This window comes from Myodes glareolus, chromosome 2 (assembly GCF_982192425.1).
Source record: "Myodes glareolus chromosome 2, mMyoGla1.1, whole genome shotgun sequence".
Classification (NCBI taxonomy): domain Eukaryota; kingdom Metazoa; phylum Chordata; class Mammalia; order Rodentia; family Cricetidae; genus Myodes; species Myodes glareolus.
Window position 1 is genome coordinate 64,551,283 of NC_142027.1, and position 23,897 is coordinate 64,575,179.

Consider the following 23,897-nt stretch of genomic DNA (forward strand, 5'->3'; position numbering starts at 1 on the left):
AAATCGCTGATGAGACTACCACTTCCAATGAATCATGTGACATGTGTTTTCTAAGAGACAGCTTAAGAGACAATAGAAGCCAATTCTTCACTGTGACACGTGGTTTTCTGTTTCTGAGTTCATCTTGTTTGGGGTTCACTGAAACTTTGTTATGAAGCAAGGTTTTGCTACATTGCCCAGGATGGCCCCCAAACTCCTGAATTCAAGCCAACCTCCTGTCCCAGCCCAGACCCAGGGATACAGTAAAAGACAGCCAGTACAGTGATGGGATAGTCTGAGACCTCAACTGTTCTTGCTTCTGATGACTTGGTGCCTAATTCTGTCTTTTCTTTTCTCTGGGCAGGGTTTTATGGGACTCTCTCCAGTCCTACATTAGGAGTGCATGAAATGAATATTGGCCCGATCCTCTTCCAAGTGGCCACGGGGGACATCACCAAAGAAGCGGCAGATGTGATTGTCAATTCAACATCAAACACATTTACTCTTAAATCAGGTACTTAGTGAGATGGATTCTGTCTCCTGTAGTAATCAGTGTGGTAGATCCTATGAAGAAGTGTTTCTATAGACAGAATGTTTTTTGTCAACTTGGGCTTGTTCCTGTTAACTAATATCTATAAACCTAATTCAATGGGCATTCTTCCAACTGGCAACATTTTTAAAAAATGTCTCCTCTGTTCTTACTGCTCTATGATGGGGTGTGTTGAGACACAAAGGAATCTTTCTGGTTAGGTCTCAGTCTTGATTTTCTCATGTAGGAGTCTCCAAAGCAATTTTGGAGGGTGCAGGACCAAGTGTGGAGAAGGAATGTTCTGTCTTGGGTAAGGAACGATGCTGCTTCTTGGAGCCGGATTGGAAGTGGAAGACTGACTGTGGGAGGCTGTGAGGAAACCGAAGAAGGGCCTTGGGCTGGGAGGACAATGTATACATCATTTTTGGTTTTGTTTTGTTTTGAGACCCCTGTATTTATCTTAAGATCGTATATTTTATGAAAGAATTCCATATGAAAGAAAGTTAAAAGTGGAAAGTTATCATACAGTTAAGAGAAATTCAGTCAAAAATTTCACGATATGTAGTATTTCATAAGCTTTTAATTCATAAAATGTTCCTCGTGAAATCAGACATCTTGTTTTCTCCAAGCACAGGTCAGTGTCTGACTCTGAATCTGCTCATGTTTCACAGCTCAGCAGAACAGTGAGTACATAGTTACTAAAGGTGGATCACTGAGATGCAAGAGTATTATTCACGTTGATGGTGGGAACGATGTGAAGAGATCAGTTTCCTGTGTTTTGAAAGAATGTGAACAACGGAACTACTCATCCATTTGCCTACCAGTCATTGGCACAGGTCTGTAACCACAGGCTGTCAAGGCTCCATCCCAAAGTGTTGATTTCCCCATGGATTTGGTCCTCACTGGGACTGGGTGATGACAGGGACACCTTTCCTAGGAGTAGACAGTTTCCTCACTCCAAGGCACCCTGTCCTCTAGGGAATGAACAAAGCCTGTGAACTCTTTTATTATAAGGAGGAAAATGAGCAGGGTGCATTTATGTGTACCTGTGATCTCAATGGCTGGAAGGACAGAGGCAGGAAGAGTGACCTATATCCTCACAATTGTCTACAAGGTTAGTCAAAGGCATCTACTATAATTTCCTGCCCTAGTGGTGAACACCATTAACAGGAATAATTCAGATGGGTTCTTAGTCTATCAAACCAGCTGGCCCAGGGGACTTTTACATTGCCTGTCATGTGACTTTGGTGCTGCCATTCACTTTGGGATATTCCACAGTCTTACCTTGCCAGTAGGTTCCAGGGCTTGAGAAAGAAGATCTGAACACGGTGAAGACAGGAGTGGATCTACTCAGTGGCTGCTTTGAATTCTGCTGGGCAGCTAAAATGGTACAAAGTATGGGGAAGAAAAACATTATGGAGGCTCAAGCTAACTAATAGGCCTAGAATTATAGACTATAGCAAGTATTTTACAGTTTTGGGTGCCTTAAAATTACCTTAGTTTAAATCAGGTCCCCAGAGGTGCCTGGCAGAATCCCAACACATGCATAAAATCTATCAGAGGTTCAGATTGTCTCTGTAAGGACCATGTTGTTTCAAGATGTGTTATCATTTTTTCTTTTTCTTTTCTTTTTTCTTTTTATTTTTGCCTTTTATGATCTTTTGAAGACAGTACTAAATCAAGGTGTGAAAATCACTTGGACTCTGTAATGGGAGGGGAGTGACCCTGAGAGCCACGGTCAGCTGAAAAGGACAGATGTGAATGTCACAAATAAGAACTGGTTTCAGGGGCTTTTTCTGGAGCTTTGACCTGTGAACGGCATGGGACAGAAACACCTCCCCATCCTGTCTAGGATGTCAAAACTGTTTGATGACATATTGTTAGAAAACTATACATTGATTAAAGTGGGACCGAGTATATCATGAGGGCCTGCTTGTTGGAGTTTCTGTCCTGTCCAGTTCCTGCAGTCCTTAGGTCCCAAAGAAAATCACACAGAGAGTCTACATTAATCATAAATTTATAGGCCCATTAGCTCAGGCTTCTTATTAACTCTTGCAACTTGTATTAACCCATTATTCTTATCTATGTTAGCCAGATGGTTTGGTACCTTTTTTAGTGGGGCAGGTCACATCTTCCGTCTTGTGTGTCTGGGCAGGACTGTGAGGAATGGGCTTCCTCATTCCCAGAATTCTCCTGTTCTCACTGACCCACCTCTACTTCCTGCCTGGTTACTGGTCAATCAGCATTTATTTAGAACATAATTGACAGAATACAGAATTGTCTAATACCAACCAAGCATTTTTATTTCCTGTGACATCTGAAATTCCTTGTTTATGTTGCAGCCTTTTGCAAGTGGATCTTAATTTTGTCTTTTTGTGTGTGGATGTTTTAAAGGAAGTGCTCAACAAAACCCAGATGCAGTTGCTAAAGCCACAATGGATGCCATTGAAGAATTTATCCAGAAAACATCAGTGCAGGCTGTGAAGAAAGTCAAAGTTGTTATCTTCCAGCCTCATATCCTGAGTGTTTTTTATGACAACATGAAAGACAGAGAAGGCTCCCCGGCTCCTCCCCAGCCGTCTCTAGTGTCTAAGATCACCTGTGAGTTGTTCACTTTTTTCAAATACATATTCCTCACCTTGATGCTGAGGGGAATAAAAGACAAATTTATTGTCATTTTTCTCTTTAGCCTTTTTTGGCTTTTCAAAGCCCACGCCCCCCAAACAGAACACCCTGCTTTTGGAGAAGAAAATAGAGCAAACAGTTTTCCAGGTATGTGGCATAGATGAAGACAGTGTGGAACGCACGATCTCCTGGATACAGAATCTGATCACCCAGGAGCAGCATTCCTATCGCAGTGACGATGAGTGTGTCAGAGACTTTGGTGAGAAGGAGTACAAGAAGCTGAATGAGCTGCAGGAGAGGCTGAATATCGTCATTGAGCTGGACCAGAAGGCACCTTTGATTAAAGTTGCAGGAATTAGCAGAGATGTGATAGGAGCTAGAGATGAGATTGAAAACCTGATCAAGAGCATCCGATTGGTTAAAGAGAAGGAAAGCCAGGCAGACTATGTCCTCACATTTGTGGAATGGCGATATATTGTCAACAACGTCATATACTGTTTTGACAAAATAGCTACCGTTCAGTTGGAGGACGCACGGCAGGCAAAGCAGACGAGCACTGTTGTCAAAATTAATAATCGGGACTTCACTGTGAACTTGAAGACGAACACGGCCACAGGCCCTCAAGGACAGAGTGTCACAGTTCAGCGCATCCTAAAAGATGAAGGTAAGTTACATGCGCATGTGTGTCAGCCATTACCTCAACTCTGAGTTTAACATTGTTTTAGAAATAAAATAGGGTTTTTTGTTGTTGTTTTTGTTTTTTGAGACTGGTTTCTCTGTGTAAGAGCCCTAGCTGTCCTGGAACTAGCTCTTGTAGACCAGGCTGGCCTTGAACTCATAGAAGTCCTACCTACCCTCTGTCTCTGAGTGCTGGGATTAAGGGCATGTGGCACCACTACACAGCTTATTTCTGTTTTGACAGTGTTTTACTATGTAGCCTTCGCAGGCCAGAAATCTTTTGCTTTGTTTTTGAGACAGTGTTTCAGTATAGCCCCTGGCTAACTTTGAAGGTAGTTCAGGCTAGGCTCAAACTCATAAATTTGTCTGTTTCTGCCCAATTCTATTCCCATCTTCTCTTTCCTGAGCCAAAGGTTCCTGGGTACCAGATCAGGAGGCGGCCTACCAGTTCCCCATGGATCTGATCCCCAAGAAGGGAGTGGCTGTCTTGTGTAGGCTGTCATTCCTGCCTTCAAACCACATGAGTCCCCTTTGGCTTCCCACAGACTATATTCATTTTCTGTAGAATCAGTGTGAATGAACCTCTCAGACTCTAAGAAATTCCCATTTTAAGGAATGACATAGCTTATGTAGTGTTCTAGGCCTGCAACAGACAAACCCTGTCACCCACCCACCTACCTCTTAAGGATGGAGTGAGGCAAATGAGAAAATACATGTAGACTACCCTCCAGTGGTATAAACTCATGCATGTGCAAATGACAGAGACTGTTCAAAACAAGTTAGTAATGAATTTGTTAAATCACGTCAGAGTAGATGCTGTACACTAAATGAAGGTGAGTTACAGCATGTAGTCAGTTCTCACACCTTAGCAAGACCGAAACAGGAGTAGGCAGAGAGGCTCCATCCCTAGGAAACCCTACCTCAGTACATCGATGGCTTTTGTCTTCTTCTGGAGGAGGGTGCTGGGAAACAAGTCTCATATGTGTCAGGCAAGAGATCTATCACTGCGCTATCTCACCTTAAATCACCTGCCTCTTCTAAACATTTTTTCCATCTCATCCTGATACCAATGGTCCATGCTCCATGCTTTTAACAACATCCATTTAGAAAGATAAGAAATTTCTTGAATACATAGAATTGTGAGACTACAATACAGCAGGGAGGCAGGTTTGTCAAAGCATACTGGAAATGAACACAGGAGCCCTCAAATGTCTGTTTTGCAGCTGAAATCCCTTCAAATTGGTGTGACATGGGGCTGAGGGAATTGCTTGAGGTCAGTCTGCAAACCAGTACTTCTGAGTATTTCATGGTGGCAAGCAAGTTCCGCCAGACCTGCCCAAACTTCGTCATATGTAATGTAAGTCATATGAGAATGTAAGTCAGCTGCTGAGGTGTTTTCTAATGGAAAAGTTACATTATTATATAAGTGATATAACCCATGTTCCCGAATAAGCCCACTCATATATGGGACTGGGAGGTGGCTCAGGAGTTAAGATTTTGTTTTGTGCTCTCAGAGGACCCCAAGTTCCAAGTTTGGTTTCCAGATCCACTCAGGTAGCTTATGACAGCCTGAAACTGTGGTGTCTAACTAGCCAACCTAACTCGGTGCATTATCTCCAGGCCAGTAAGACAGACTTGTCTGTGTGTGTTAGTGTGTGTGTGTGTGTTTGTGTGTGTGTGTATGTGTGTGGAGGATGGGTAGAGGGAAGGGGGCTTTTACATATGTAGAATTCAGAGTCTGATTTTGTGGAGTCAGTGTTCTCCTTCTGACTTTAGGGATCAAACTCATGTCTCCATATTCTTCCTGAGCTGTCTTACCAGTCCTCAAGTGCTTTTTGAACACAGGATGCTGTCACATGGCACCGAATGTCCTTGAGTAGAATTTTTGCTCATGAAAGACAAAGATGGTAATTTGCTATCACTTGGTAAAAGTTCTTTGCATCTCCAGAATAACTTAATACTTTATTAATTTGTAGATTGAAAGGATCCAGAATCTAGCTCTCTGGAAAAAGTACCAGGCAAGCAAAACAGTCATGGATAGAAAGAATGGCCATGAAAGAAATGAGAAACAACTCTTCCATGGGACGGAGGCTAGCTCTGTTCCACATGTCAACAACAATGGATTTAACCGCAGCTACGCTGGGAAGAATGGTGAGGAAGGATACAGTCAGATTCCCCAAATGGGCTGTTGACTTGGAACCGCCCTGGGCTCCATTCACTGTGTTCCTCATATTATAGTAGTAAATAGTGATACATTCAATTTCACCCTAAGGTCTTTACTACTTCTGAGAAGAAATATTAATAATAATGATGGTGATGTTAAAGAAAATATTCAAAATATTCAAGCCAAGCATTCCTTTTACATTTGTTGACATAGTGGGCTAACATGTTGTTTTATATGCTACATTGAACTCCTTTAATATGTCTTTCTCTTTGCAGCCACGGCCTATGGAAAGGGAACCTATTTTGCTGTTAATGCTTCCTATTCAGCTAATGATACATATTCCAGACCAGATGCCAACGGGAAGAAGTATATGTATTATGTGCGGGTTCTCACTGGGAACTATGCAAATGGAAACCCATCACTGATTGTGCCTCCCCCAAGGGACCCTCAAAATCCTACTGAATTGTACGACACCGTCACAGATAATGATAAAAACCCAAGTTTGTTTGTAGTGTTCTATGACAATCAAGCATACCCAGAGTACCTCATCACCTTTAGGCGGTGACACTTCAGGGCACCTTCATGCATCTGCTGCAAGACAGATTTTAGCAGTTTCCTACTTATGCTGCCTCTAAGAGCACAAGGTCTTTCATTGCCATGGACATGTTTCCTCAGCTGCTCCTCCACGGTGGAAATGAATCCACTTGAGAGCCAATCTAATTGAAAATTTACATCAGGTAACAGCTGAAGCCATGCTATCTCAGATGTGACAGTAACACCATCACGGACTTTCAGGACGCCACACAATTCTGGCTGCCACCAGTGGAATCGTGTCAGAGAGGCAGTGTGCTGTGGGTACACACAGTGTCACTGAGCCAGTAAGGCTGCCAACTGCAGCTGAACAGATCCAGAGCAGAGAACCTGTTCCTTCACTAACAGCCCTGTGTCATGTGGGCTGGACAGCTCCAGGCAGGGCTATGTACAAAATGGGTGCTGGCAGATGGCGTGTGATTGGCGTGAACTGAGCATCAAGGAGGGGCATTGCTCAGAAGCCATGGCCCAATTGCTAGAGGCCCTGGCAATGTCAACTCCAGTGTTCTAGTACCACATTGAATGCAATGTGAATACTCCTGCTGTATCTCCAGGGAAAGCCCTGTGAGAATGAGTGAACGCCGAGGAGATCTGCTAGCGTCTTTCCCAGGGCAGGCAAGCTTGTGATGACTTCACAGCTTTGTGTGTAAGCCAATTAGTCAGGCTGCTAACTCAGAGTCTTCTGGATGGTAATTCTTTCTTGTGGTACTGAGGACTGAACCCAGGGCTTCACACATGCCAGGAAAGTCTCTACCACTGAGCTACACACCTCTTTACTTCTTATGTTGAGGCAGGATCTCGTTTAGTTGCACAGACTGCCTCTGATATCCTTCCATAGCCTTGGCAGGCCTTGAACTCACTATCTTCCTGCTTTGGCTACCTGTCAGAGGCCTGTGCCACCAGACCTGGCTAACTTTGTTCTTCTAATTTTCTCCTGTCAATTTCAGACTCAGTGCTGTTTATTGAGTGCCTAGACTTGTAACATGAGCGGCCAGGCTTGTTGGGGTTTCTGTCCCGCCTGGTACCCCACAGTCAGCAAGCCTCAAAGAAAATCACACAGAGACATCAGCCCTCATTGTTACAAATAGCACCCACGTGGATAACTGCATCCACAGAAAGCCTGAGAAAGCTTGGGAAAGACTAGAGTAAAGCATTTTGATTTTCAGTCATTGCAGGAAAAAAGCTGTGCTGTTTTAAAATGCCAGCTTTCTGGGCTGTCCTGCCAGGGAAAACTCTTACTCTTTCAAGCAGGAAGTCCAGACTGTGGAGCTATGGACACACTCTTGCAGCTTGCTTCTTGGCAAGGACCTTGAAATGCCATAGGAGCTTTTGAGTGTTGTTTATGACACACTGTTGCAGCTTGCTTGCTGACAAGGACCTTGAAACTCCATAGAGTTGTGGCAAAAAAACATGGCTACAGATGGTGCCTCCACCATGAGGGTGGAGTTTCATAAAGCTAAGGAAGGGGCTGGATCTAGTCATCAAAGCCATGGCTTTAATCTTCTCCTTATTCCTTAGCAAATTAAAGACCCACATGATCATAAAAAGAGAGATATACAGTAAAGAGAGATTCAAAGAGGAAGAATACCTCTAAGTGGTTTACAGTTTGTTAATATATATTATATATAATAATATATATATAATTATATATATAATAATATGTATAATTATATATATATATAGGCTAAAGGTTAAAGTTCTCAAAGTAAAAAAGAAAGAAAGAAAGAAAGAAAGAAAGAAGGAAAGAAAGAAAGAAGGAAAGAGAATAGCCAGTTGTGGTGGAGCACGCCAGTAGGATTTGCCTGGGAGGCAGAGACAGACATATCTCTGTGAGTTCAAAGATAGCCTGGTTTACTGAGGGAGTTCCAGGACAAAGAATACACAGAGAACCTGTCTCAAAAAGCCAAAAGTTAAAAGTAAAAATAAAAGAAATAGAGATTAAAATAAAGCCACATAAGGATGGAAAATACACAGAGAATCTTGATACTGTATGCTATTATGCTCTCTTTAAATTGTTTGAATGCTGAGGAAGGAGCAACAGCTGCCAAAAGATATTTGCTTATAAATGCTGCAGAATTAATCCAAGATAGGTATTTTGAAAATACCTTGACTTCAAAATTGAAGTCAAAAGGTATGTTAGTTTGGAGAAGAGATTTTGCTTTTGTTTCCAGAGAAAACAAGAGGCTCTGGATTTATTCAGAGTTAAGAAAAATCAGCTTTGATCAAGGAAGACCACCTGAGAAATCTCCGGCAGGAATAGATGGCCCAGATGTCTGAGTTCTACATCCAGAACAGATTTAAGACTGCTGCCTGAGATGATCAAGACTCACAGGATACTCCAATCAGGACTTGATTATAACTCTAAATTTTCTTTAGGTCCCCATAAGATTATCAGTGCCCCCAACCAGCTGGAAGTAGCCTGGAATACTATGCCCACATTCCCAAAAGATGGACTATGGATATTTTCCTTTTTTTTTTTTTTTAAAGAGCGGAAAGTGGTGCCGGAGAATGGTCTGTAATCTGTCAATCATGTTTTAAATAAATGCTGATTGGCCAAGCAGGAAGAATAGACAGGAAAACCAGACAGGAAGTGGAAATGATGCAATGAGAACAGGATCATTCTGGGAAGGAGGAAGTGGATTCCCCCCAGTCCAGTGCAGAACACAGAGCAAGCAGGATGTGACCTGCCAGCTGAAAAAGGTACTTAGCCATATGGCAAAAATAAATCAGAATGATGGGTTAATATAAGCTACAAGAGTTAACAAGAAGCTTGAGCTAATGGATCCAATCAGCTTTATAACATATAGAGATCTCTGTGTGATTTTCTTTGGGGCTTGCTGGCTGTGTGGTACCAGACAGACAGAAACTCCAACAAGCCTGGCCGCTTATGTTACATAGACTTTTCCAGGTAGAGTGAGAGATGCAATCACAAACATGACCTTGTTTCCATGAATAGTGCTTTGGGAAGAGTTTTTCCATATTTCAGGGCTTAAGAGAACATGTTCAGAGTACAAGAAACGTCCTTGCCTGAGCTCACTGAGGCAGGAACCCTGAGAGCCAGCTTACTGAGTCTTGGTGCTGGTGTCCAGCCCTTCTCTATTCCCACCACAGAACCTGGCCTTGAGAGAAGCAGGTGCTGTTTCGGCCATCACTCAGTGGCCATCACACAGTGACTATCAATGAGTGGTCATTACTCAGTGTTCCTCACATGGTGGTCATTAGATGTGACCTTCATGCAGTGGCCATCACAGTCGCAAGTAACCAATGTCTTTGAAGTTACCTCAGATTTCCCTGGCTTTTTTTCCTTCTGAATTTGGTGCCCACTCTACTTCTTATTAGGAGTTCTGTATGCCAAGGAGCTAGTGTTGTGTAACATTCTCGGGTGGCACATCCTGGGTGTTGGGAAGATTAAGGTGCTGCTTCCCACCATAGGGATCACCAGGGGACCTCAAGTGGAGCAAGGGTCACCATTGCTGCCACAACAACACAGAAGCCTTGGAACCTATGCTACTCTTTCTAAGTGGATGGGCACAGACTGTGGCTTAGGAGGGGCTGGTTTCCTCTGCACTAGCATCTGAACTCAGTGCCAACAGTGGTCTAAAGAAATGGAATAAAAGCCGGGCGGTGGTGGCGCACACCTTTAATCCCAGTACTCAGGAGGCAGAGGCAGGCAGATCTCTGTGAGTTTGAGGCCAGCCTGGTCTACAAGAGCTAGTTCCAGGTCAGGCTCCAAAACTACAGAGAAACCCTGTCTCAAGAAAAAAAAAAACAGAAACAGAATAAAAATGAGAGGTCTGTTATCATCTGCTTTTGACCTTCAGTGATTTAGTTAACTCAGGGCAAGGCTGAATAGCCAGATGTTACACTGTGGAATAAAGACCCAACCAGCAAATGTCACAGTGACCTTCAGTTTCTTCTCACTTCTAGTAAAATTACTTGAAAAATGTCTCTCGGTAGAATCATTTTTTCCCCTAAAGGGCAAACATGGGGAGGGTCTGTGTAGGTCAATGACTTACAGTAGACACAATTAGCAGGAAAGCACTGAGGGTCCTTAAGGTACCAATGCTCAGTTGGGAACTACGGGAGGGGCATCATGCAGTTTAAGGTTCAGAAAGCCTGGAGCCCTAGACTGATCTGGATAGCTCGGAGTAGGACCACACAGTCTATGCTCCTTGGTCACTCAAAGAATGTGCTGAAGGCTCAGTCTGTGGTGCCCTCCATGCCATACAGAATCTGCTTTCAGTGGGCACCTGGAGGATTTCAACAGCCCTGACACCCAGGGCCACACCAGGACTTTGGGGCCTAGGAACTTCACCTTTGTAGTCCCTTGGTGCATAAACAAAATTAAAACACAGGGGCTGGAGAGAGGGCTCAGTGATTAAGAGCATTTGCTCTTGAAGAGGATGTGGGTTAAGTTCCCAGCCCCCATATGGAAGTTCATGACCACTTGTTACTATAGTTCCAGGGAGCCAATGTCTGCTTTCTGACCTCTGAGGGAACTGCACACATGTGAAACACATACATACATACATGCAGGCAAACACACATATTCAATAAAAGAAAAAATCTTTTAAAAATATTCAAACTATACAACTATACTAACTACATCCACATATATAAAGACCTGATCGAGTTATTTTATTAAAACAAACAAACAAAAAAATGAAACCTTTTCATGAAGCCTTGAAAGCACAGTGGTCCTAGCCACCATACCTACTGAAAACAAGGTGGATTTGTTAGCCCTGCTGACTCAGATACAACTCAGCTGGACACTACGGGAGTGTGTGAGCTCCGATGGCCTCTGCAGAGCCCAAGGACTTCTTTACCAGTTGGTATTTCTCACTCAGCTGTGGTGCTCTAGAGCAGGATGGGGTGGGAGCCAGGTCATGCTGGCTTTCTCTGTGCTCACCCTCTGCTACCTCCTGGCAATCAGCCAGGGACTCACAATCTCTCCAGAACATCAGGGAACCCACTCCCATTACCGGATTCTACCCACATTGTATGAACTCTTCCCAGGTCTTTGTATAACACCTTTCCTTCCCAGAGAATGAAAGACTTCCCTACAGTAGAACGTCCAAGCTTCTCTGAGCCAGGCCTACACTGAGTCCATTCTGTGTCAGTCCATGCCTTCAGAGAACCTAGACTGCCTCGTGAGAAACTTGCCTAGAAGCAACATTTGCTGAGGAGTGTCATCAAATAATGCCCATGCTGGAAACTAAAATCTGTTCGTACCCTTTAAAATCATAAGAGAGCTGTAACCCAGCCCTGACTGTATTGGTGTTGTTTATAATAACACAGCTGCCTAGAGTTCCAGAACTCATCAAATCTGCCTGCACAGGATGCCCACAGGATACTGAATCCTGAGTGATTCTTGGGTTATCTCTTTTTTTCCTCCCCATTCCATACAGATCTCAGTCCTTCAAAATGTTTTAATGATTCACAGGTGAGACATCTATAATAAACCAAAAAGTACCTGAAGAAAGAGATCTGTTTCCATGATGGAATCAAATCTAAGAACAGAAACAGCTCTGGCCACAGCATGCTCCATGCCAAGGCCACTGGTGAAGCATTGCTCTCTTGTCTGTCTACTCAAAGATCTAGGAGTGTGCTGTGCTCCTTACATGCTGAGCAATGGCCCAAGTTCTGTGAATGAAGCAGTAACTGCATAAAACTCCCTATTTTCATGGAGTCACATTGTGCTGGGGGAAGAGGAGACCTCTGAGGACTAAGAGAGAAAACAAACAGCCACACAGGCTGGTTGATGTCCATGTGTGTATACATACAGGTTGGTCAGTACTCCTGTGTAGACATGAGTGAGACAGATCCTCCTTTCAACCTCCCTTCTCACTCTAGACACTACCGTCTAGTTGTTTAAAGCATCCCATTGGAATGTATGCAGCAATACATAGGAGACAAAAATGCCAAAAATAAATAAAGTCTCACCCTGTAACATCTGGGGTAACTCTAGCTTTTGGTAGATCTGTGAGAACCCTGCTGGCTGGTCCAATAAACTACGCCCTGTTAAAAGAGGTCTCACGACCTCGAAATCTTCAGCAACATCATGTTCATTGGGAAAGATGAACAATAACCAGACAGACAAACATAGGGGCCAGAGTAGGGCAGCTCTGCAGGTGGCTGTGGACCACCCCATTCTAGGAATCACGGTTACCAGTGCTGGGCCAGCAGTGCTGAGACTGGGAGAAGGGAACAGCGAGGCTCTGCTTGAGGCCTCTGCTGGACGCCTTCAGTGCTGTGCTCTGTTTCTGCTTTCTGCACCACACAGTCTCACACCCACTCTGCCACAGCAATCTTAAGGCCGCCATAGATGATGGGAAACAGATGGCTTGTGGAGGTCCAATAAACATTTACAAGAATAAGCCAGCGCAGTGGCATATGCCTTTAATCCAGGCACTCGGGAGGCAGAGGCAGGGGGATCTCTTTGAGATTGAGGCCAGACTGGACTACATAACTCTTCCAAAGCCAGCCATGGCCTCTCAGTGAGGTCCTGTTTAAAACAAACCAAAACAAGACAAAAGACAAAATGAAGATGGACATTTTAATAAGAAGAATATCTGGCAGATGCCTGAAAATAGCTGACTGTCAGGAAAATCACACTGACATTCTCAGAAGATGGTCTGAGAATTGACGTGCTGAGGAAACAGACTGACAGACACAGCCTCACTAACTATAGGAATGCACATTATGTGGGACACTTGGAAACACGCTGGCATCATCTGATCACCTTGAATCCTGTGTAACCACGGACCAGCCACCACTCCATGTCTATACACCATCCCTGGAGAAACTTTTGCACATGTATGTCAGAAGACATGTACAAGAAAGATTCTGTTTATGAACGCAACAAACTGCAAACCATTCAATTATCCATCAGCAGCACAGCCAGTAACAACTACTCAGTAATACCGTGATGCAAGAGACCAACAGGCCACAGGAAGATGAGAAAAGTTGTACTCAATACAGTCAAGCCTGAGAAGCACGGTACTGAATTTATAAAGGAAACCCCCACAGTGAGGCCTCACTTCACGCTGATGTGGCTGCAGCATAAACAACAGACCCCACAGGTGTGGTGAGGAGGGGAGGATCTCAGACTACAATGGCTCATGGGCAGGTGAAGTGGTGCAGGACCCTGGGAAGTGGGCTGGGAACTAACAGGGGAAACAGAGAAGCAATGTGGGATGTTTTGGGGGGTGGAAAAATTTGGGGTCAAGTTGGCCGGGCTTTGATGCCCAGGTGTTCAGTCAACACAAGTCTAGATGGCACCATGGGAAATCCTGAGATGCTGTTGGCAACACAGTCAGTGCTGATGTTAGGAGATTACACAGCAGATGGGCGGGGCTCCTCAGTCACTCAGTTGTCAGCATCAAGAACAAAAGGCTGAGAAGGATTCTGTGTCAGGACTCCAACAGAACTCAGTAAGCAGGCGAGCATTTGGACCTTCCCAGGAAACGTCTGTGGGACAATGGGTCATACAGTTCTGCGCCAGCGCAGGCTGGAACCAAGAGTCTCGGTGGAGGGTGTCCAGGTTGAATGAATTCACAGAGCATGAGGTTGAGGTGGAACAGCTTCTTTATTGTTCTGTTGGGGCTAGCTTTTATACCATGGCAGCAAAAGAGGAGGGGGCTGCGAAGGGACTGTCACCTGACCCCCCAGGGACTGTCACCTGACCCTAGCAGGGATCAAGGAATGATCACATGCACTCAAACTTCCTTTCCCAACTCCAGGAGCAGAGGGAAGTTATTATGTTTTCTTTGCAGATAAGCACCTCAAATGGGGGCAGGGATATGTAACTCGGGGCTGCAATTCCCACAATATGGTTTGCCAGAGCTTCAGACAGAGTACCAGTAGATATGTGGATGTATATGCATATCCAACAAAACAAATTTTTATTTTTAAGCAATAACATGAAACAGATGACTAGCCTGAAGGAGGGCTGGGAAGGGACAAAATACAGAAAGTTATTAGCATTCTAGTTTGGGATTAATCAGATAGTAGATTTAATGATACTATATTATCTTTTTAAAATAGATTTATTTTTTTATTTTATTTAGATGTGTGTGTGTGTGTGTGTGTGTGTGTGTGTGTGTGTGTGTGTGTGTGTGTGCAGTGCTTGTAGAGGCTAGAAGAAGTTGTTGGATCCTCTGGAGTTGAAGTTAATAGATAGTTGTGGGTCACTTGATATGGATACTAGGAACCGAACTCTGGTTCTCTGAAAGAGTCCTACATGCTATTGACTGTTGAGCAACTGCTCCAGCCCTTGATACTATATTATTTTTAATCTTACAAATATGTTGCATATACATTATCTTTATAGGTAAATATATAATGCAAAGAAATGTCAAAGAAAAATTAAAGAGAGGGAATCTTTAAAATTAAATTTTTTAAAGTTAAATTGAAATAGAATACTGCTATAATTGATACCTTCTGAAATTCAAAAATACTAATGTAAAAGGGGAATAAAGGCACTACTGAGCATATCTGAGAACATATTTTACCCCAGAATGTATTAGGACAGAATCTGCATTTCAACAGGAAACAGAGAAGGGCTAACTACTGTACCACCTGCAACAATCTAGAGCCTACTAGCTCCTGTCTAAACACTCAAGATAGGAACACCAGAATGAATTTGCAGTGCTAATTGATTTAAGCATCATCTCCAGACTGCAGAGCAGAGTTCAGTTGCAATCACTGTTTTTTAAGTGTGGAAAATGAACATGCCTGGCATGCACCATCTGCTGGGGACACAGGGAATGGCAAGTATGGTTCTTGCAGTGGTTTCCATCTTGCAGTGAACTGCAGATATCCCAGTACACTTCTCACCTAAGCCCTGGGCACTATATGTCCCCTCTTCTTTAAGCGCTTAAGCACAGCTTGCTTCTTGTTCCAGTAATTCTTAGGATCCACCTACTCCAAACATAGGGGAATATGTTACCACTGTGGACTTGCAAAGCTATCCTGACTTATCGGGATGCCAGGCTATACTTAGAGCTGCAATAGGACAGCTCAGCTGTGAAGTAAAAGTGTCCTGACTATCGGGAAGCCAGGCTACCTGAAGCTGGGGTGCGGTGGGAGATGGAGATGGTCTCCCTGCAGGATAGAACACTCTTGCTCTTCTCCTGGAGAGCTGCTACAGTTGGGCTCTGCTCTGTCCCTTAAAGGAACTTCCTAGCACTGATATCTGCTTCTCCTCCAACCCAAGATGATACTTCTTTTCTTAGACTCTGCTAAAGGGGAAGCCCCTGCAGAAATGTAGAAATCTCTGGATCCACAAAAAGTTGTTACTTTTTCTGCTCAGTCTCCTTTCGGGAGCTGCTCAGCAGGGTTCTTCTGTTCTGCCCAGCCTTGCTTAGCCCCCCTGAAGGAGGGTCTCAGCAAGGTTTTTCAGCTCAGTCCCCTAAGGGACATCCCAGCCAGGCTCTTCTATTCTGCACCAGCAAAGGAAGATAGTAACCCAAGACTCCTTTGAGAAAGAGATTTATTTGGGAAGGAGGAGTCCAGGAGAGTGGATGCCTCTGCCAGGGAGGGGTAAATGGCAGCCTGCCACCAACTTAACAGGCAGAGAAGCTTATATAGGGCTTTTAGGGCAGAGTTTTCCAAGGGAGAAGCTGGATTGATTAGATTTTCCTGATGTGGGATTGGATAGTTTAACTCGTCAGGGGCAGAGATGACTCTGATTTCATGGCCAAATTGTGTTTCTTTCACTGAGCCTTTTGACACTAATTTTAGGACCAGGGCATATATCTTTCACTGTCTCTGATTCTAGGGACAAAATGTGTTTCTTTGACACTAGTTTCAGAGTCAAGGCATGTTTCTTTGGTCCTAGCTTGAGGGATAAAGATGTTTCTTGCCCTGGCTCAGGTCTCAGATCCAGGATGTGTTTCTATCACTGACTGTGGGTTCAGAGTCAAGGTGCTCAGTGATTGGTTGATTTTCTGCCCAGGGATTAGTTGATTCAGTTGGGCAGTTGGGCAGGGACAGAGATGGCTCTGATTTCATGGCCAAATTGTGATTCTTTCACGGATCCATTTTGACTCTAATTTTAGGACCGAAGCATGTTTCTTTCACTGGCTCTGATTCTAAGGAATCAAAGAAAGTGTGTTTCAGAGTTAGGGCATGTTTCTTTGGTCCTAGTTTCAGGTATAAAGATATTTCTTTCCCTAGCTCTGGGTTCATAGTCAGGGTGCTCAGTGATTGGTTGGTTTCCTCCTCCAGATGTCCCTTTCACCCTACAAAAAAGCCCTTCCCACAACCAAAGGAAACACTTCTGCAAGGGGAGGATGCAGCTGCCAAAGAGAGCAGAGAAATGTGAGGCTTCAGATTAAGGAGGGCAGATATGCAACCAGAGCCCTGGAGATGCGATCAAAGGCTACAGTTATAGACAGCACAGATGCAGCTGAGGCGTCAGGTAAAGTGCCAAGCTGTGAGATAATGCTCTTGTACATTGTAAAGATTTGCCACTTGTATTGGTTTAAAAAAATGTTAATTGGCTAGTAGCCATGGAAGGAAGTATAGGTGGGGCCACTGGTCAAACGGCCACTGCAAAGAACGTTAGCATCCTCTCAAAAGGACAGTCACAGTCACCCGGACCACATGTCCTAAACACCATGAACCTTACACAAATGCTCACAGCAGCAGCATCCATTCACAGCAGATCGTGAAATCAAGCCAGGAGTGAATCATTGTGGCACATCTAAGTAATCAAAAATTGTTCAGCCTTGAAAACACATTCCGCACGTATAGATGCATGTGTAATGACCAGAATAGGAAAATCCATGGAGAAACAATGTAAAGTATTGTTTGTTGAGGTTGAAGGAAGAGGCATGAAGGGCAGTGTCCTGTCCAGAGGTTGAAGCAGCTGGACCAGGTCCATCTGTGTGAACTGGTAGGACATGTGTGAACAGGCAGGACATGTGTGCACAGGTAGGACATGTGTGAAGAGGGCAGGAGAACTAGCAAGGAGGAAACAATGGAAGGAAGACTGAATAAGGGTGACAGAGGAAATGGTCTTTGTGAGACCAAAAAACTTTTCAAATGTTAAGAGAATGGGGTAGCAGGAGCCAGTGTTGTAGAGGGAATTTTCCATGCAAGGTGGCAATGGGAAATAACAGTCTCTTCAGAAGTGATTCAGAAGCAGTCGGCCATTCTTGCTGGAAAAGCAAAGATCATCCTCAATCGACCTCTGAGAGACTGGGTGCACTAAGCCGGTGCTCACTGTAACCAGAACAGGTATTAACTGGGAATAAACATCCTAGTACCCACACTCTGACATGATCTCTTCACCTGGGTAAAAAGAATGGCTTCCTCAAGACCTATTCTCCTCTTCACCAGCAGGAGGAGCTGTGCTCCCTCTTGTCATTTCTCCAAGGCAGAGCTGTGAGTCTCAAGCCCACAGATGGGAAGTTGACCTCGAGCAGCAGCATTGTCATCTGTACCTAGGGAAGCACAAACACCAGGCTGTGGTGTCTACTGTCGCATCATTGATGTTTAAAGTCCCATTACCTGTCCTGGGCTCAGTGTGACCTCATGTCTTCAAGCTTTCTGGAACTGAGGAAAACACTCTACATCAGGGTTGACAACATATTTTACTGCACACACTAGACTTTTCATAAGTGATTCTGGTTGGATAAAGGAAAGGTGTGTCTTCAGGAGGAAAGAGATGCCATCGTTTCCTAATGAGAAAATAAGATACCAGTTAGAGTTCTCAACTTGAAATAAAACTTGTAAGAAGGTAGCAGCCCAATGTTCAGTCTTACTAGTTTAAATTCAGTTCATATAGGAACACAGGCACCACCACAGTGGTCACCTGGCCTCTCACTCACAGCTGATCCCCTGCAGATGTCTGAGTGGAAGGCGGCCCTTCGGTGGGTTTCTCACGATTTCTTAAAGCAGCCCCTCTCCTTGCAGGAATCAGCTCTCCTTTGTTAGGAGCCTTTTTTCTTCGTTTTGCATCTTCTATCAAGGCTTGCTTCCTTACCACTGCTTTCACTCCTAACCCTGATGCTAATTGGAATAAGTTATCCATTCTGTATTCTTTATTAACTTTATTTTTGTTTATTTTTTATTGCTTTTATTGAGCTATATATTTTTCTCCACTCTCCTCCCATTCTCTCCCCTCCCCTTGTACCTTCTCCCATGATTCCCATGATCCCAATTTACTCAGGAGATCTTGTCTTTTTCTACTTCCCATGTAGATTAGATCCATGTATGGTTCTCTTAGGGTCTTCTTTGTTGTCTAGGTTCTCTGGGACTGTGAATTGTAGGCTGGTTTTCTTTGCTTTGTGTCTAAAAGCCACTTATGAGTGAGTACATATGATATTTGTCTTTCTGGGTCTGGGTTACTTCACTCAATATGATGTTTCCTAGAGCCATAAATTTGCCGGAAAATTTCAAAGTGTCATTATTTTTTTCCTGCTGTGTAGTACTCCATTGTGTAAATGTACCACATCTTCTTTTTCCATTCTTCAGTTGAGGGGCATTTAGATTGTTTCCAGGTTCTGGCAATGACAAGCAATGCTGCTATGAACATAATTGAGCACATGTCCTTGTGGTACCATTGAACACATCCTTTGGGTATATACCCAAAAGTGGTATTGCTAGGTCTTGAGGAAGGTTGTTTCCTAACTTTCTGAGAAGTCACCATACTGATATTTCAAGAGACTGCACCAGCTTTCACTCCCACCAACAATGCAGGAGTGTTCCCTTTACCCCACATCCTCTCCAGCATAAGTTGTCATCAGTGTTTTTGATCTTGGCCATTCTTACAGGTGCAATATGGAATTTCAGAGATGTTTGGATTTGCATTTCTCTGATGGCTAAGGATGTTGAATACTTCCTTAAGTGCATTTCAGCCATTTTAGATTCCTTGGTTAAGAGTTCTCTATTTAAGTCTGTACTCCATTTTTTATTGGTTTATTTGTTCTTTTGATGATAAATTTCTTGAGGTCTTTGTATATTTTGGAGAACAGTCCTCTGTCTGATGGGATTGGTGAAGATCTTTTTCCATTCTGTAGCCTACCATTTCATCTTTTGACCATGTCCTTTGCTTTAAAGAAGTGTTTCTGTTTCAGGAGGTCCCATTTGCTAATTGCTTCTCTCAGTGTCTGTGCTACTGGGGTTATATTTAGGAAGTGGTCTCCTGTGACAATGCGTTCAAATGTACTTTCTACTTTCTCTTCTATGAGGTTCAGAGTGGTTGGCTTTATGTTGAGATCTTTGATCCATTTGAATTTGAATTTTGTGCATGGGGATAGAAATGGATCTATTTTCATTCTTCTATATGTTGATATCCAGTTATGCCAGCAAAATTTGTTAAATATGCTTTCCTTTCCCCCTTTTATATTTTGTGCTTCTTTGTCAAATATCAGGTGTTTGAAGGTGTGTGGATTCATATCTGGGTCTTTAGTTCGGTTCCATTGGTCCTCCTGTCTGTCTTTTATGCCAATACCAGTCTGTTTTCAGTACTGTAGCTCTGTAGTATAGTTTGAAGTTAGGGATTGTGATGCCTCCAGAAGTTCTGTTATTGTACAGGACTGTTTTGGCTATCCTGGGTTTTTTGCTTTTCCATATGAAGTTGAGTACTTTTCTTTCTAGGTTTGTGAAGAATTTTTCTGAACATTACACTGATTGTGTAATGTAGATTGCTTTTGGTAAGATTTCCATTTTTACTATGTTAATTCTACCTAACTAAGAGCATGGGAGATCTTTCCACTTTCATGTGTCTTCTTCAATTACTTTCTTTAAAGATTTAACGTTCTTGTCATACAAATCTTCCACTTGTTTGGTTAGAGATACTCTGAGATATTTTATGGGATTTGTGGCTATTGTTATGGGTGACGTTTCTTTAATTTCTTTCTCAGTCCATTTGTCATCTGTGTAAAGGAGGGCTACTGATTTTTTTGAGTTAATCTTGCATCCTGCTACATTGCTGAAAGTGTTTATGAGTTTCAGAAGTTCCTTGGTAGAATTTTTTGGGGTCTTCTATGTAAACTATGATATAATCAGCAAATAGTGAGAGTTTGACATCTTTTTCAAATTGTATTCTTTTGATCTCCGTTTGATGCCTTATTGCTCTAGCTAGACTATATTGAACAGATATGGAGAAAGTAGAAAACCTTGTCTAATTCCTGATTTCAGTGGGATTGCTGGGAGTTTTCTCTCCATTTAGTTTGATGTTGTCTGTTGGCTTGCTGTATATTGCCTTTATTATGTTTAAGTATGTTCCTTGTATCCCTGCTCTCTCCAAGACCTTTATACTTAAAGGATGTTGTATTTTTGTAGAAAACTTTTTCAGCATCAATGAGATGATCATGTGGACTTCATTTTTAAGTTTGTTTATATGGTGGATTACGTTGACAGATTTTTATATGTTGAACCATCCCTGCATCTCTGGAATATAGCCAACTTGATCATGGTAGATGATGTTTCTGATGTGTTCTTGAATTCGATTTTCCAGCATTTTATTTAGTATTTTTGCATTAATGTTCATGAGTGAGATTGTTCTGTAATTTTCTTTCTTAGGAATGTCCTTCTGCGGTTTGGGAATCAGGGTTATTGTAGTCTCATAAAAAGATTTTGGCAATGTTTTCTTTGTTTCTATTGTTTGGAACAATTTGAGGAGTATAGGCCTTAGTACTTCTTTGAAAACCTTGTAGAATTCTGAGCTTAAACCATTTGCTCCTGGGCTTTCTTTTGGTTCAGAGAATTTGATGACTGTTTCTAGTACCTTAGCAGTTATAGGCCTATTTAATTTGCTTATCTGGTCTTGATTTAATTTTGGCAACTGATATTTATCCAGAAAGTTGTCAATTTCCTTTAAGTTTTCCAATTTTGTGGAGTACAGTTTTCAAAATATGACTTAATGATTCTCTGGATTTCCCCAGTGTCTGTTGTTATATTCCCCCTTTCATTTCTGATTTTGTTAATTTGGATATTCTCTCTCTGCCTTTTTTTGTAGTTTGGATAAAAGTTTATCTATTTTGTTGATTTTCTCAAAGAACAAAGTCTTTGTCTCATTGATTCTTTGTATTGTTTTCTTTCTTTCTATTTTGTTGATTTCAGCTCTCAAAAATTTGATTATTTTCTCTTAGAAATTTGATTATTTCCTGTAGTCTAGTTTTCCTGGGTGAGTTTGCTTCTTTCTGTTCTAGAGTTTTCAAATGTTCTGTTAATTAACTAGTGTGGGATTTTTCTAGCTTCTTTATGTAGGCATTTAGTGTGATGAACTTTCCTGTTAACATTGCTTTCATTTTGTCCTATAAATTTGGGTATGTTGTGTGGTAATTTTCATTGAATTTTGAGAAGTCTTTAATTTCTTTCTTTATTTCTTCCTTGACCAATTGATCCTTCAGAGAACATTGTTTAATTTCCATGTATTTACAGCCTTTCTGGAATTAGTTTTCCTGTTGAATTTTAATTTTAAGTCATGGTGATCCAATAAGATACGGGGGTTATTCCAAGGTTTTTTTTTTTTAATCTGTTGAGGTTTATTTTGTTACATAGTATGTGGTCAGTTTTGAGTTGGTTTCATGAAGTGCTGAGAAAAAGGTATATTCTTTTGATGGAGGAGGGTCATCTGTCTATGTGTTACTTTCATTGGTTAATAAAAAGACTGCCTTGGCCTTTTGATAGGCCAGCCCTTAGGTAGGTGGAGTAAACAGAACAGAATGCTGGGAGGAAGAAGGCAGTGAGGCAGTCACCATGACTCTCCTCTCCAAGACAGAAGTAGGTTAGGATCTTTCCCGGTAAGCCACCACCTCGTGGTGCAACACAGATTACTAAATATGGGTTAAAGCAAGATGTGAGAATTAGCCAATAAGAGGCTGAAACTAATGGGCCAGGCAGTGTTTAAATGAATACAGTTTGTGTGTTGTTAATTCTGGGTGTAAAGTTAGCTATGTGGGAGTCAGGTGGGAATGCAGCCTGCCATTCCTGTTACAGATGGCGCCCACATGGATAATTGAATCCACAGAAAACTTGGAAAAGAATAGAGTAAAGCATGTTTTCTTGGTAGCAGCAATTTCTCAGGTCTGCTCTGCTTGCTAGAGGCAAGCAAAGCTCTTATCTAAGAGAGGCTTCCTGACTCAGCTTTAGCTGCAAAACCCTGCAGCTCATTAAGAGGTCCTGCCATGAAACACTTAAATAGTGTTGATGAAAAGCTGACTGCATGCTTTTCAGTTCTCAGCCATAGCAGGAAAAAAGCTGTGCCATTTTAAAATGCCAACTTTCTGGGCCGTCCTGCCAGGGCAATCTCTGACTCTTTCAGGCAGGCAGTCCAACTGAGTGTGGTCTGTGAACAGAATGTTGCAGCTTGCTTGCCAGCAGGGATCTTAAAACATCACAGAGTTGTGGCAATAAAATTGGCTACAGCCAGTACCTCCGCCTGAGGCTGGAAAGCTAAGGAATGGGCTGGATCTAGCCATGGCTTTATCCTCTCCATAAAGACTCATGTGATTAAAAAAAGAGAGATATACAGTAAAGAGAGATTCAAAGACAAGAGAACCCCTAAATGGTTTAGAATGTGTTAAAAAAATACGCAGGAAAAAAGCTAAAGTTCTTAAAGTAAAAAGAAAGAAAGAGAGTAGTTGGGTATGGTGGTACACACCTTTAATCCCAGCACCGGGGAGGCAGAGACAGACGTATCTCTGTGAGTTCAAGGACAGCCTGGTCTACAGAGTTATTCCAGGACAAAGATATACAGAGAATCTGTTTCAAATAGTAAAAGTAAAAATAGGAGAAATAGAGGTTAAAATAAAGCCACATAAAGATGGAAAATACACAGAGAATCTTTATACTGTGTGTTATTATGCTCTCTTTGAATTGTTTGAATGCTGAGGAAGAAGCAACAGTTGCTAAAAGATAATTTGTTTATAAATGCTGCTAAACTAATCCAAGATAGGTATTTTGAAAACACCTAAGTCAAAAGATATGTTACTTTGGAGAAGAGATTTTTCTTTTGTTTCCACAGAAAATGAGAAGCTGTGGATTCATTCTGTGTTAAGAAAAATTCAGTTTGATCAAGGAAGACCACCTGAAAAATCTCCAGTAGGAACAGATGGCCCAGATGTCTGAGTTCTATATCCAGAACGGATTCAAGATGCTGCCTGAGGTGACCAGGTCTCACAGGATACTCTAGTCAGGACTTAATTATAACTCTAAACTTTCTTTAGGTCCCCATAAGATTATCAGCACCCCCAACCAACTGGAAGTGGCCTGGAATACTACGTGCACATCCTCAACAAATGGACTATGGATATTTTCCTGTTTTTTTTTTAAAGAAGGGGAAGTGGTGCCAGAGTATTGCCTGTAATCTGTCAA

At 42.5% G+C, this 23,897-nt stretch overlaps 1 protein-coding gene across 1 annotated transcript in view; it reads left to right on the forward strand.

Annotated features, from left to right (window-relative positions):
- LOC125413072 (protein mono-ADP-ribosyltransferase PARP14-like) overlaps positions 1-10,514 on the forward strand; it is a 40,230-nt gene extending 29,716 nt beyond the window's left edge. Inside the window, exons 8-15 of the mRNA XM_087901055.1 lie at positions 344-493; positions 756-818; positions 1,180-1,344; positions 2,903-3,109; positions 3,198-3,797; positions 5,035-5,168; positions 5,788-5,962; positions 6,251-10,514. Of these exons, the coding sequence (XP_087757181.1) occupies positions 344-493; positions 756-818; positions 1,180-1,344; positions 2,903-3,109; positions 3,198-3,797; positions 5,035-5,168; positions 5,788-5,962; positions 6,251-6,540 (1,784 nt within the window). The 3' untranslated portion in view covers positions 6,541-10,514. The remainder of the gene's footprint in view (positions 1-343; positions 494-755; positions 819-1,179; positions 1,345-2,902; positions 3,110-3,197; positions 3,798-5,034; positions 5,169-5,787; positions 5,963-6,250) is intronic.
- The last annotated feature ends 13,383 nt before the right edge of the window (positions 10,515-23,897 follow it).